The sequence below is a fragment of the Rhipicephalus sanguineus genome, chromosome 3 (genome assembly GCF_013339695.2).
Source record: "Rhipicephalus sanguineus isolate Rsan-2018 chromosome 3, BIME_Rsan_1.4, whole genome shotgun sequence".
Classification (NCBI taxonomy): Eukaryota; Metazoa; Arthropoda; class Arachnida; order Ixodida; family Ixodidae; genus Rhipicephalus; species Rhipicephalus sanguineus.
This window is the reverse complement of record NC_051178.1, coordinates 85512457-85525692: the sequence shown is the minus strand read 5'-3', so window position 1 is coordinate 85525692 and position 13236 is coordinate 85512457. Positions and strand designations below refer to the sequence as shown.

General features: G+C 46.3%; 1 protein-coding gene across 1 annotated transcript; it reads right to left on the bottom strand.

Moving 5' to 3' along the window:
* Positions 1–4940: 4940 nt before the first annotated feature.
* LOC119385624 (programmed cell death protein 6) lies at positions 4941–7509 on the bottom strand. The gene is made up of 3 exons (XM_049413249.1): positions 7402–7509; positions 6067–6370; positions 4941–5293 (listed from the first exon to the last, which is right to left on the bottom strand). The coding sequence occupies exons 2-3, from the start codon at positions 6333–6335 to the stop codon at positions 5017–5019; spliced, it is 546 nt and encodes a 181-aa protein (XP_049269206.1). The 5' UTR covers positions 6336–6370; positions 7402–7509; the 3' UTR covers positions 4941–5016.
* Between the last annotated feature and the right edge of the window lie 5727 nt (positions 7510–13236).

Genomic DNA, 13236 nt, shown 5'->3' with positions numbered 1-13236 from the left:
TTCATGGCTATGCCAATGGCAAGCACGAGAAGACTCATGCGGACGCGCGCGCGCACATGCACAAATTGCCATAATTACTGAGGGCTTGGCACTGTATCTTTTTATCGTCGTATATATGTTCAGCACAGATAAGGAAAGAGAAATCAACCAAGAGAAAGCAATTTGGGGCATGTATAAAAAATATTCTTGCTCAATACGGCGTCGCCGAATGTTTTTACTTACGAGCCATTCTATTTTCACTGCAGCAATCTTTAATTCCCTATGTGGTGTACGAACCGAAGTTTGAACCTCGTGATTTGTTAATCTGGGTGTTACGTAACAAAATATTTCAAAAGTAAACCCGAAAAAAAGGACATGCATTCAAAAGCTTTGTCAGCGCCACGAGCAGTTCCGACACACCCCGAAACAATGTGGGCTTTCGAAACTAATTGACCCCTTCCGTAATCCGCAAGTGCGCTTCCCTGCACTGCCTATTCACCCATATAATGGTGGCACCTGTCGTCCTTCAAGTGGACGCGAAGTCTTAGTGAATTCGGCTGTAAACACTCTGAACACGGTAAACAGCGCAACACACTGTTTACAGTAGGATAGCTGGCTTTCCTGCTATACTTACTGCATGAAAGAAAAGCCAGCTTTAAAAGTATGAAAAGTGTCTATACGGCCGACAAAAGCGACCGAGGAAGCTACATGGCTTTAGCTACACAATAAATTAGCATATCACTCGAAAGGGCATTTGTGGCGTTTTTTTCGAAATGGGCTAAATCCACAAACCGAAACTAGCTAAACTATTGCTCCATTGGCAAGTACATTCTCTCAACTTTCCTCTAAAAGAGAGGTCGGAACGAAATGAGTCAAATACCAACAGCTACGTGTGCTCACAGATCCCGTTTCAAAACGAAATTGAGCCAGATCCATGCGCTGTGTGGATCGAAATGAGTCAAATCCAGTATGCCGAGGGTAGAGCGCTTCGGCGATCACGTGATTCGGCGAACGTGGAAGCCTCCGTGTGATTTCCCGCCTAGCCTGACTACTCTGCCTGTTTTCTGGGTGTTTGTGCAAGTTTTTTTACAGCGAAAGCTGTTATGAGCTCGTTTCAACGGCCGTCTTTGGTGCCGTAGTTGTCCGCCGCCACTATCGCACGATATAAGAAACCACTATCGCACGAAATAAGAAAAAAAAAGGAAATAAGAAAAAATTTCCAGGATGGAACGAGGTTCGAACCTGGGCCCTGTGCGTGGGAGCCCAGTGTCCTACCTCGGGGCCATGCCGGTGCTTGAAACTGCGTTGCAAAAAAAAAAGACCCTATACAGGCTTCTTGTCGGGAAGGAACCACATTACCATATGTATTGTAGCGTGGTAGAAGAGTAAAATAACAACCAGGCGTCACACAAACGCGAATTCTGTAACCGGGCGTCACACAATGCAAATTGCGCAACGAGTGGGTTGTTGAGTGCTTCCAACCCATTACAAAGGTCATCAGCCACAGCATCAACAAAGTGCACATAATGCCTTACAGGTGTTTAGTGAGTACCACGGTTCTCCGCAGATTGACGAAAAATTGCATATGGGCTGCTTCCCTACTTCACAAAAAGTATGATGATTTATAGCGTAGTGGGTTCCTGGCAAGTTCACTTCTATTGGTTGCCAAGGAAGCCCATAAGGCTCCCATGATCCATTTCCTCGGGCTCTCAATAAAGTTAATTCCTTCTCTCTCTCGCTCTCCGTTTCTCCGGTTAACGTATGCTATAGAGCGTGGTGGCACAGTTAAATAACGACCGGGCGTCACACAATATGAATTACGTAACTAGTGGGGCGTTTAAAGCTTCCAACCCATTACAAAGGGATCGGCCATAATTCTTCATCGTCATCAACCACCGCAATAACAAAGTGCACATAATGCCTCACAGATGGTACCTCGCTTCTCCGCAGAATAACGAATAATGTCGTGGTGGGTGCTTCCCAACTTCCCAAAAATTATTATTTGTGGCGTAGTGGGTACGTTGCTAATGTACTTGTATTAGTAGCCACAAGATAGTTTATACGGGCTCTAGAAATGCCGCTCTTCTAGCTTTCGCTGTGACTGTGCTGCGCTTTCCGCGCAGGCCTGGCGTTTTTTTTTTTTTTTGCCCTTTCGGAGCTGGATTATCATGGATTCTGGTGGAAGTGAAAAGATCGGCGAGGGATCGGTCCCGAGACGTCGACGACATCGTGAACAGAAGCAATGTTGACGCGGACGAAGCAAGAATGTGCCGCTGCCCGAATTTCAATAAAGTTTTTTCAAGAATACCGCATTGAATTCAATGTCTCAATTCGAAATGAGTCAAATCCAAAGTTATCATGCTAATAATGATGAAATCCGCTGCATATTTTTTAATTGATTGTGGCCAGAAACTTCCCCTAGCCGACATGTAAAACATATCATAGAATAGCCTTGACAGCGTTGTATTTAGTTTGCAGAGCAAATTTTTGCCATTTTCTCAAATTCTCTTTGGATGGATTTCACCCTTTTCGAAAAAAAAAAAACGCCTCATTTGTCGGCCAGTCTAAAACCGGGAGTCGTTTTACAGCGAAAGCTGTTCTGAGATCATTTCAGCGGCCGTTTTTGGCGCCGCACTTGTCCGCCGCCGCCGCCGCCGCCGCCGCCGGTGTCCGTAACCACTATCGCTCGAAATAAGAAAAAAAAAACGAAATAAGAAAAAAATTCCAGGATGGAACAAGGTTCGAACCTGGGCCCTCTGCGTGGGAGCCCGCCGGTGCTTGAAACTGCTTTGCCAAAAGGTCCTATACAGGCTTCATGTCAGGAAGGAACCACTCTAACATATGCAATATAGCGTGGTAGAAGTGTAAAATAAGCACCAAGCGTCGCAGAACGCGAATTCTGTAACCAGGCGTCAAACAATGCGAATTGCGCAATGAGTAGGTTGTTGAATGCTTCCAACCCATTACAAAGGGCTCCGCCATAATTCATCGTCATCAGGCACAGCATCAACAAAGTGCGCATAATGCCTTACATGCGTTTAGCAGGCACCACGGCTCTCCGTAGAATGACGAAAAATGGGATAGTGCCTGCTACCCTACTGCTAAAAAATTACAATAATTTATAGCGTTGTGGGTTCCTCGCAAGTGCCCTTGTATTGGTTGCCAAGGAAGCCCATAAGCGCATGGTCCATTTCCTCGGGGTCTCAGTAAAGTTCTTGGCCCCCCCCCCCTTCTCTCCCACGTCAACGTATGTTAAACAGCATGGCGGGAGAGGGAATTAGCGACCGGGAGTCACCCAATGCAAATTGCATAACTCGTGGACCGCTTACAGCTCGCAATCCATTACAAAGGGCTGAGCCATAATTCTTCAACGTCATCAGTCGTCGCGTCGACAAAGTGCACATAACGCCTTACAGACGTGTAGCTGGTGCCTCGCTTCTCCGCAGAATGACGAATATTGGCTTAGTGGGTGCTTCCCAACTTCACAAAAATTGTGATTTATGGCGTAGTGGGTACCTTGCTAGTGTACTTGTATTAGTAGCCCCAAGAGAGCTTACAACGGGCTCTAGGAACGCCGCTCTTCCAGCTTTCGCTGTGACTGTGCTGCGGTGTCAGCGCAGGCCTGGCGTCTTTTTTGAAAGCTCTTTTCTAAGCTTTGCAATCGAAGTTTAAAGAGGCCAATGTGGGTCTAAATTGAGGCAGCTCTCGTAGGCTGTGTGGTAATATCTTCAAATGGCCTGGGAAGGAAGACGCTTTGGGGTAGGTTATTAAAATTACGCCTAAACTGTTGTAGTGGTTCCCTAGTATCTAAAACCGTGAGTCGTTTTCGATATCGTGTCTCGTTCGTGAGATGATTTGTTTTCGTGTGCTTCCCATTCAGTTACGGCGGGGCGCCCGGCGGCCGCCGAGAGATGGCGCGACATGTACATGTTTCGAAATCCTGAGGATGGGGGGTTGGGGGGCTGTTGAGCCATACGTTAGGTTCGTTAGCGCGTGCGTTTGAATGTGTGCGTGTGTATATACCCATGCAAAATTGAGCAATTACAGGGGGCGTTTGAATTCCGCAACCCTGCTTCCCCTCCCTTCCCTTCCCCTCCCCTACCCTTCCCTGCCTACGCGAATGCTGGGTAGCCATGGCCGCTTATTTAATCTTAACACAGCGCACACACACGGACACAGAAGAATAAGGCGTTTCCTTATTCTGCGTTTCCTTATTCTGCGTTTCCTTATTCTTCTGTGTCCGTGTGTGTGCGCTGTGTTAAGATGAAGATATACCAACTTGCCCAATTATCCATCTTACGCTTATTTAAAATTTCACGGTAAGCGCCGTTCGTCATGATAATTTTCTGTTGAGTAGGTAACTGCTAACGGAGTTACGCATGGCATTATTACATATAGCTTCGCCGTGAAAATCCCACGCTAGACGTGAACACAGGACATTGGCCCGTACGTACCTCATATCGTATTCAATCTCATTGTTTTTCTTAAATTTAGCAGTCCTTATGTATTTGTACCACACACGGAGGGGGGGGCGGTCATTATTAAATCGTCTCATATGTGCTCACTTCTGTACTCACTTCCTTCGGCAATCACCAATCACCTTCGTACTTGTGACATCACTTTGTAGCTGTGTCACGCTGCTTACGCCAGAATTGGTGTCACGATTTTGGCATAGCTTATAGTGTTGAACAATCTTACAGGTTCCAATATATACTTAGCACCTGCGCAGCACACAATAAACCTCTCATTCTACTGAAAACAACCTTTCACAACAATTTTTTGTATCGAATTCGGTAATACCGTATTTATTTACCCGCTTCAATAGAATCTTGACACGGAGACTCGGGCGAATCTAATATTTGCATAATTTCTTATGTACTGTGAATATACACATCATACTAGATTGTTCGATTCTAATAAAAAACGTACTTTGCAAAACGGTCTGCCTTCAACTATAGTGCGTTCCTCTTCGACAACGAAGTGCCCCGCGCGCAATTTTCCTTTATTGCAGCCAGCTGGTGAGAAGCAGCGGCGAGGTCACTTGCACATCTTGAATGTGCTACAAACAAAGTCGTCGTAGGTGACCTTGGCCGATCCCGTCTTGTTCGGGTCGAGCGTCTTAAACTCCTGCGTGGCGTCCTGCATGATGACGCACAGGCGCACAAAGTCTTCAATCATAATCTTGTTATCGCCCTGCTGATCGAAGCGACGAATCATCATGTGGCACAGGCCGAGCGACACCTGATGGCCCAGGTTGCTAAAGACCGTCTGCAGTTCCGTCTTGTCCAGGCGGCCGCAGTTGGTGCGATCGACCCTGCGTTTCGTATACGGCCGTTATTGGTCAGACCCTTCCGCGCTGCTAACCGGCGCATGTTGCGAAGCTCGCTGCTTATACTGGGCGCGAGAGCAATAGCTGCACGGGACCGGCTGTAGCACTGCTATCGCCTATAAGTCTAAGCTGGATGTTAATGACGTGGCTTCGCTTCGGTAGCACTTGCCCAGCGCGCAATGACTCGTCCTGTTTCGCAGTTTCAGATGACGTCTTTCGTATACGGACGCGATTCGCCAAGACCTAGCCATATACTCCTTCGCACTAAAAAACATGCGACAAATCTTATTTTTTTCAGTAAATAATAATAATAATTGTTGCGGTTTAACGTTTCAAAACCGCGATATGATTATGATGGTCGCCACAGTGGAGGGCTCCGGAAATTTCGACCACCTGTGGTTCTATAACTTGCAACTAAATTTAATTACATGGGCTTCAAGCTTTTTCGTCTGCATCAAAAATGCGGCCGCTATTCTTTTATAAATAAGCCTTTCCGATAGGTCTACAAACTAGGTATACCAAGGCTGCTCATTTTACTGCATATTGCCTCTATATGACCATTACGTGGCTCTTGATATAAAAGCTTTGAGATAACATGTTTCTCCTGTAGGCGTTCTTTATACAACAAGCATCAAACCTTATCTACTGTCATCCTTTGCATCAGCCGTCACTGAACAACGCACATTTCCCACTGCCGTTTGCCGCTTTGGAAAAATCACTACACGTACATACGAGCAGAGTCTGCGTACTTCACTCACTTCTTGAAGCCATTGAACCACTCAGTGATGTACGACCACAGGGTGCAGAACTGGTCGAAGTTAATCTTGTTGCTGAAGTCCCGGTCGAAAATCTTGACCATGAGGAGCACGAGCTCTTCGCCAAACGGCTTCCACGTGCCGCTGGCGAGCGCCCGTTGCAACTCGGACACATTGATGAAGCCCGTGCGGTCGCGGTCCATCGACTCGAACACCGACGTCAGGAAGGCTTTGTCCCGGATCGGCGCCAGTGCGCTGGGTTTGCCAGACATGGCCACGCCTTCACCGGGCCGGTGTTCCTGCGGTGCTGACAGAATACGGAGAAAGAACGTGAATGCGTACGCTAGGTGCCATAGGCAAACGTTGACGTAAATATTGTTTTTGTACGCGATCAACTCGAACAGAAACTAGGTTTTGTTGTTACCTTAGTGCATTGCACTTTTCATGCGTACGACTTCTTAGCACGCAGAGAAGGCATACACTGATACTGATCATGTGGAACGTATTTTCGACATGTTTCAGATACACTGTATAAAATACAGCATAGGGAATTCCCGTGCCGTTATGACATTGCTCCATATGCACGTTTGGAGAGCTATTATGTTTTGCTAGCATGTACGGGTGTGTGCGTACGTGCGTATGTGTGTGTGTGTGTGCAATGACAGGATGTACACTTCGCTCTCTCAATTGTGGTATTTCTACCCAAACTACGGTAACCCTCCGTAAAGCACTAAAGCCGTATTAAGCCGAGAGAGGATGGGGTTAGCGATGCGGGCTTGTTGGTCTGTCATGGTTCTTGGATGTGAACGCGAAAAGGCAAGGACGAAGGGAAGAAAGACACACGCACAAGTGCCAGTGTGTGTGTCTTTCTTCCCTTCGTTCTTGTCTTTTCGCGCCCACACCCAAGAACCGAGAGAGGAATGCCACACAATCAACTTTACTACTCAGATTTGGGAGGTTCTCTTACGCACACTCTACCGGGTTATTTTCGCAAAACATCCTTTCCTTACGGCATCACGCTGAGCCGAACACTTGAGGTGCTGTACATCGTTCAGACATTGCATGTACACGAGTATGTCACACCTAATATGAACTTAATTTCCATTCATCGTGAATCGGCGAAGCGGTTGCAAGGACACACAAACCCCAAAAGCGGTGGATCCAAACATGCAATACTAGCAACTTGGAAGCAATAAACATGCATTGTCAACAATATTATGCTGCAGCATTCTATACAGCGGTAACCGCACTGTCATTGACGTGTAGACGCTACGTAACCATTGTCAAATGATTGCTGAATATATCAGCGTTGACATTCCGGGTGTAGCGATAACTCACCAGTTCAAATTGTCGTGGCGTGGATACACATAGCAACCCAGAAGCAGCAAGCCTCTCAATGCGCCGGGAACTCCGTTCTTCCTCTTCTTCTTCTCCACTTTGCCTTACAGGACATACTCGGAACGATGAGATACGCGGCTCCTGTAGCTGCAGTCGTGCAAGCAAGGTAATTGAGTGGATACCCGGTCATTAGATAAATGTTTGTTTAGTCAGCTAACCTCAGCTAACCTCCATCATAGACCAGCAGCCGGGTAGCGCTTCTGCGTCGGCCCTATGCTGCTGATGTTGATGTACGTGGTCTCTGTGATAACACAGCTCATGGTTATAAAGTTCCCGCAGGCTGCCCCCCCCCCCCCTGGATTTAGTCATGCTGCGATTTGTCGAATTTATAATGTCATCAGTACACTCAGAACCTACTCCAGTGTATATGACCCCTGCTTTGAAAAGCTCCGGGACGGCCCCTTTACTGCCGGGGGTAATGCTACGAACAGTCATCAAAAGGCGAATATGCTGAAGAAGACGACGATGATTTGGAGAATGTTTTCTGCCGTTGCCTATTTGGACATAATATACACTACAAATCTTAATTGAAGCCCACATATTAGTATATTGCATCCAAAGTATTACGTGCACTTGGTTTGTTAAGGCGAATCAGCGGCGTTTGTTTTGGAATGCGTAGAAAAACATTCTTAATGATATGTAGCATGTATGTCCGACCAGTATTAGAGTTTGGATGTGTGTTATTCTGCGGGGGACCCACTTACAAATTACGCCCTCTTCTAACTCTAGAACGTGAGGCATTACGGATATGTTGAGGTCTTCCTAAGTTTGTAGCGAATAATATTTTTACCATGAAACATACCTGCCATCTCTGCAAACTAGGTTTCGTATTCTAACAGTCCAGATATTTCTAAACATCTTTGCCTCCCCACAGAGACACCCGCAATATATATTTCTCAGCGAGCCGTCCAGATGTTTTGATTGTGAGTGGTCTCGGTTACATCGCCCTCAAATAATTTTCATACAAAAGCTATTGGAGCCGTTACAAGTAACAATTCGTGAAATAAGTTTCCCAAGTGTACTAAATTATAAAACAATTAGAGAATTTGATGATATATTTAAAAAAATGCTAAACTATAGCCCATTAGATATTTAAACGGGTTGTTGAACGACCACCTTGAGAGTCTACGGATAAGTTCATTCATAGCCACATATGCCTCCGTTACAGCTGCCTATCAGAATTATATACATACACGTCCAATCATGTTCGTATTGTCCGTTTGGTTTGGGTGCCAGGTCATACTGGAATAACTCTAAATCAAGCAGCGGACACATTGGCGACAGCATCAATTCAGGGCCCGGTCCTGAAGATTCTAAGGCCCTCCTCCCAAACTACTATCGCACGATTTCTATATTTTTGTACTCGAGAAGAACACACGAAATCTCCTGTTCTAAACGGGGTACATTTTCAGCACCTTAGGTTTCCATGGAATAGCTCATGGTGCGGCACAAGACAACTAGAAGTTACATTAACTAAATTGCGATGCAGAATTCCCTCTGTAAATTTTTATTTACACGGGCCTGGTTTTGTTCCTTCCCCTCAATATTGTTATTGTTCGCAGGCAGAAACCATAGAGCATTTTTTCACAGAATGTCGCAGATATCAACATCTAAGGCAGAGATTTCTCGAACCTCCTTTACGAAAACTTGGGATTGAGCTTTCCGTAACAGCATTACTCTCCCTGGGGGCGTCGGCACTGGGTCACTGCAACAGGGACATATGTGAGGCGGTACTTAACTATATAAAAGAGTCAAAAAGACTGCCATGCAAATTTTTCTAGTTCATACTTATTTCATTTATCGGTAATTATTTATTTAATTCATTTACTTAACTCACTCTTTCTCTCCCTTTGATTATATTTTTTTCTTCTATCTCTTTAGCATTCAAATCGGAAACCGTAAACACAAATAATATTTTCGCTTACCTACAAATTAACAAATTATCTATTTAGAATGATCCTTTTTTTTGTCATTCAGAAATCCTACTGCCGCACGAGTCGTGGCTATCCACCAGTGGTGGGTTGTGCCATTCCTCTAGGAACAACCAACCAACCAACTTGGGGCGAAGTGCCCGAGTACTTTCCTGTAAATACACTTGTCTGCAGCCTCTCTTCTGCGGCTCTTCGCGTAACAATATTATTCCACAATTAGGTAGTTGTAACAGTAGTAGGAGGATTCTGTTACCGGCGGAAGCGGTGTCAGAGGTGCTCTAAGTTGTTCGATTAGTATTTTCTTCCAGTCTTATGCCAAATCATCGTTACCGCCGCTGTAAGCATGTATGAATCCGTAACGTTAATAAAACGCTCAACGAAACAGAGCGTTTGCCTACAGGAGGGTCCCTTTCCATTCTTTGCAAAGCGAATGGCATTCGCTACTCTAACATGCTTTCCATATCTCACCTGTTGACGAGAGTGAAGGAATGACAGCAGTAGCCCCTTCCACATTTTAGTATGCTTTTTTGCATGACACTGGAGTACTGCAGCGAAAGTCACGAAAGAAGCGCTTTGACGCGATGGATCAACGCCACAAAATTACACAACCACGGTTCTGTGTTATGATTTTGTTATCGCGGAGGTGTTGGGGATGTTTTTTGGGAGATTTACGGCCGTGCCCGCACAAGTGCGACCTCAACGGTCACGCATGTTGACATTGTGAGGCCTGATTCCTTCGCCAAGATCGTCCTCGCCTTCCTTCGGTACTCGTCCACCTTTCATAGGATGTCTGATGCACGAGGAAGGCACGTGTAAACACGGTACAACGACAGCAGCCCGCGTCGACACGTTAGAAAAAAAAAAGCATGGCGCTAACGTCCTCTGTAGTCTAAACGCGAAGGCACACGGCGGCACATAAGAGCCTCAAAGATTCGCGCACACAATCTCGGAGGCCATGACGTGTCCCTGACGGTTTATTCTGACCGCAAAAAGAGTGTTTTTCTTACACTGTGATTCTGAAGATTTCACGGTGCGGCGCGCATGCCCACGCTTGCGTTCCCGCGCTCGCACGTGCTTGGCGTGTCTTCCGCGACAGCGCGGACAGCATCTCTTCGTACTTGGGCGGTAGCATACGTTCGTATCAAACGTCGATGGGGGAAAATCGGTTCGCAACAACCGTAATCCATCACACTGCAGGCCAATGGGCCGTGGCCGGGACCAACGAAAAATTCGTATCAACCCGAAATTCGTATGAGCTGTGATCGTATCACCGAGGTTTCACTGTATAATGTTCATCTCCAAAGTTCAAGGTAGTGGGTTCGACTCCCAGTTACACCTGGCATCCACTGGCTTTTCTAATAGCAGGTACCCTGACCCGACGCTCGCTGGAGTATGGTACGAATCCTTAACGGTAACCCTACCTTCTACAGCGATGCGGTCTTTGGCTACAATGTGACGCAGTAATAGCACTTCTAGTCTTAGTAGTACTACTAGTGGCACTGGTAGTAGAAGCAGTAGTAGCCGTCCGCAGAAAACTCGTTGGCTGGGCCGCTAGGTCGCGTGGTCTAGCTTTGACCAATAAGGAGTAAGCGCGCCCGCATTTGGAATCTAGCGTCACATTCACGACATCACGTGATCTCGCTAGCCAATCATATAGAGTCGCGCGCCTTCCTAACCGCACGTCAGCTCGAAGACAATCGTATATTTCTGAGTAAGGCTAACGCTACGCGAAAAAAAAACAAAACAAGAAAAGAAACGAGGACAAGCGAAAGGAACGAGCAAGACACCACGGGCGCAGTTGTTCCTCAAACACTTGGTGCTACCCATCCCGGGGGATCAGCTCTGAATCGGCCGGTGTCTTAATTAAACAAAAAATTAACTTGCTGAAAGAATAGTTGCTCATTCCTTCCGGCCGTCCTCGTTTTCTTTTTTTTTTGCGCCTTCTTAACCTAACTGAAATGTATGAACTAACGAGCCCGCAAGAACGGCCTACCATTAGTATTTACACTCGCGCATAGACGTCGCCGTGCCGATCACGGAGCATTGCGAGTATGCGAAGCCGCGGCATTTCGAAAGCCGAGAGCGGACCACTCCGAACTGAGGACTCGCGAAGCCGATCAACGCGGCAACGAAAGGTTGCCCGCCACTACAGGGGCCAGCAAGGGCCACTTCAAGGAATGCGGCAAGGGGATCATCGCGCACAGACAGCTCTACTGTTAGGCTACATTCACGCGCTGGATGGCCCGCGGACTAAGTCTTTGCTATCTTTCACTCCCCTGCCCTGTGTCCCCTCATCCGACGACACCCCCCCCCCTGCCTGCACGCACACGCAAAAGAAATAACTTTGAGTGCTTCCTTATACGGGATGCCAACATTAGCCGCTTTCTAGGGGTGTGCGAATAGTAAATTTCAGAACCGGATCGCATAGGAATCGAATAGTCGTGAAAACTAATCGAATACGAATACAAATAGGATACTATTCGAATAGTTTTCGGATACTAAGGCAGCTATTTTCAAAACAGTTCTAGAATTCTACAATATTTTTTTTGGAGCAAAGAGCCACAAGCATTGCCAAAGGAACATTACGATTAACCTTAACCGACGAAAAATGACGCAGTTACATAAAGTGAGACAAGCTCGTATAACCAGCGACAGCCTACGAGATATTTTGCAAAGGTACGTTGAAATACAGCGATTACTTCAGAATTCAAAGCTGCAGTTTGTCACCATCTTTTAATTAAGACTGAAGCATAAAAATAAGCAGTTTTTGATGAACCCATGTCATAATTCTGAGGACAAGCACAGCAGATTGAGGACATTTTCGCTTCGGCGACACTAGAGTTTTGAATGAAAGCACCATCATCTGTGATTATTGTCAGCGTTGATTATTTTCATACGTGATTGTAGTTAGCATCGATAGTCCCGTGAATGGTTGGGCTGTATGTATCTTGGTAAACCAATATTTAAAACAAGAAAAGTGGTCACTCGATTATTCAATGTGTTGCAGGGGCGTAGCCAGAAATTTTTTTCGGGGTGGGGGGGTTCAACCATACTTTATGTATGTTCGTGCGTGCGTTTGTACGTGTGCGTGTATATATAGGCAAGCAAAATTGGAAAATTTCGGGGGGGCGTTTGAACCCCTCCCAACCACCCCCCCCCCTTGGCTACGCCCCTGATGTGTTGTTCTTTTGGGGCTTTTCTGTCAGTGCTGATTATTCGGAAGGTATTCGAAAAATACTCAGTATTTCGAATATGTACTATTCGATTCGACTGCCAAAAACGAATAGGACACTATTCGATTCATTTATTCGAGATTTTCGAATATTCACACACGCCTACCGCTTTCACATGCTCACACCACTATACTTCTTGCTCATCTTGAGCATAGGCGTGCTCCGAGGGGGGTCAGGGGGGCGGCCGCCCCCTCTAGGCACCTAAGAAGAGGCGGCCCCGCAAAGTCTGCCCCATACATTGATTTAATAGAGAGCGGGGGGGGGGGGGGGCGCCGCAATCAACCTTCGCCCCCCTGAAGGAAAACCCTGCGCACGCCTATATTCTCGAGGTGGCAAACTATTTCTCACGCCTTGTTGCAGAACGGCTCTTAAGATAAAACAGACCCTAAGCGAAAAAGGGTTGGTGGAACGTTACAAGTGTGCAAACGGTATGCCACCGTCACAGAAAAAAAATAGTTTTCCGCTTATAATGTTATTGTTGTCTGGTGGTACGAGGAGCTTGCAACGGCGTGAGTGTCGGGCAACCATCTTTCGTTCCTTTTGGACTGTGGCGCTCTCTGACTGTTTCAGAAAACTGGGCTCTTATATTAATAGATTTATTTAACTTACTC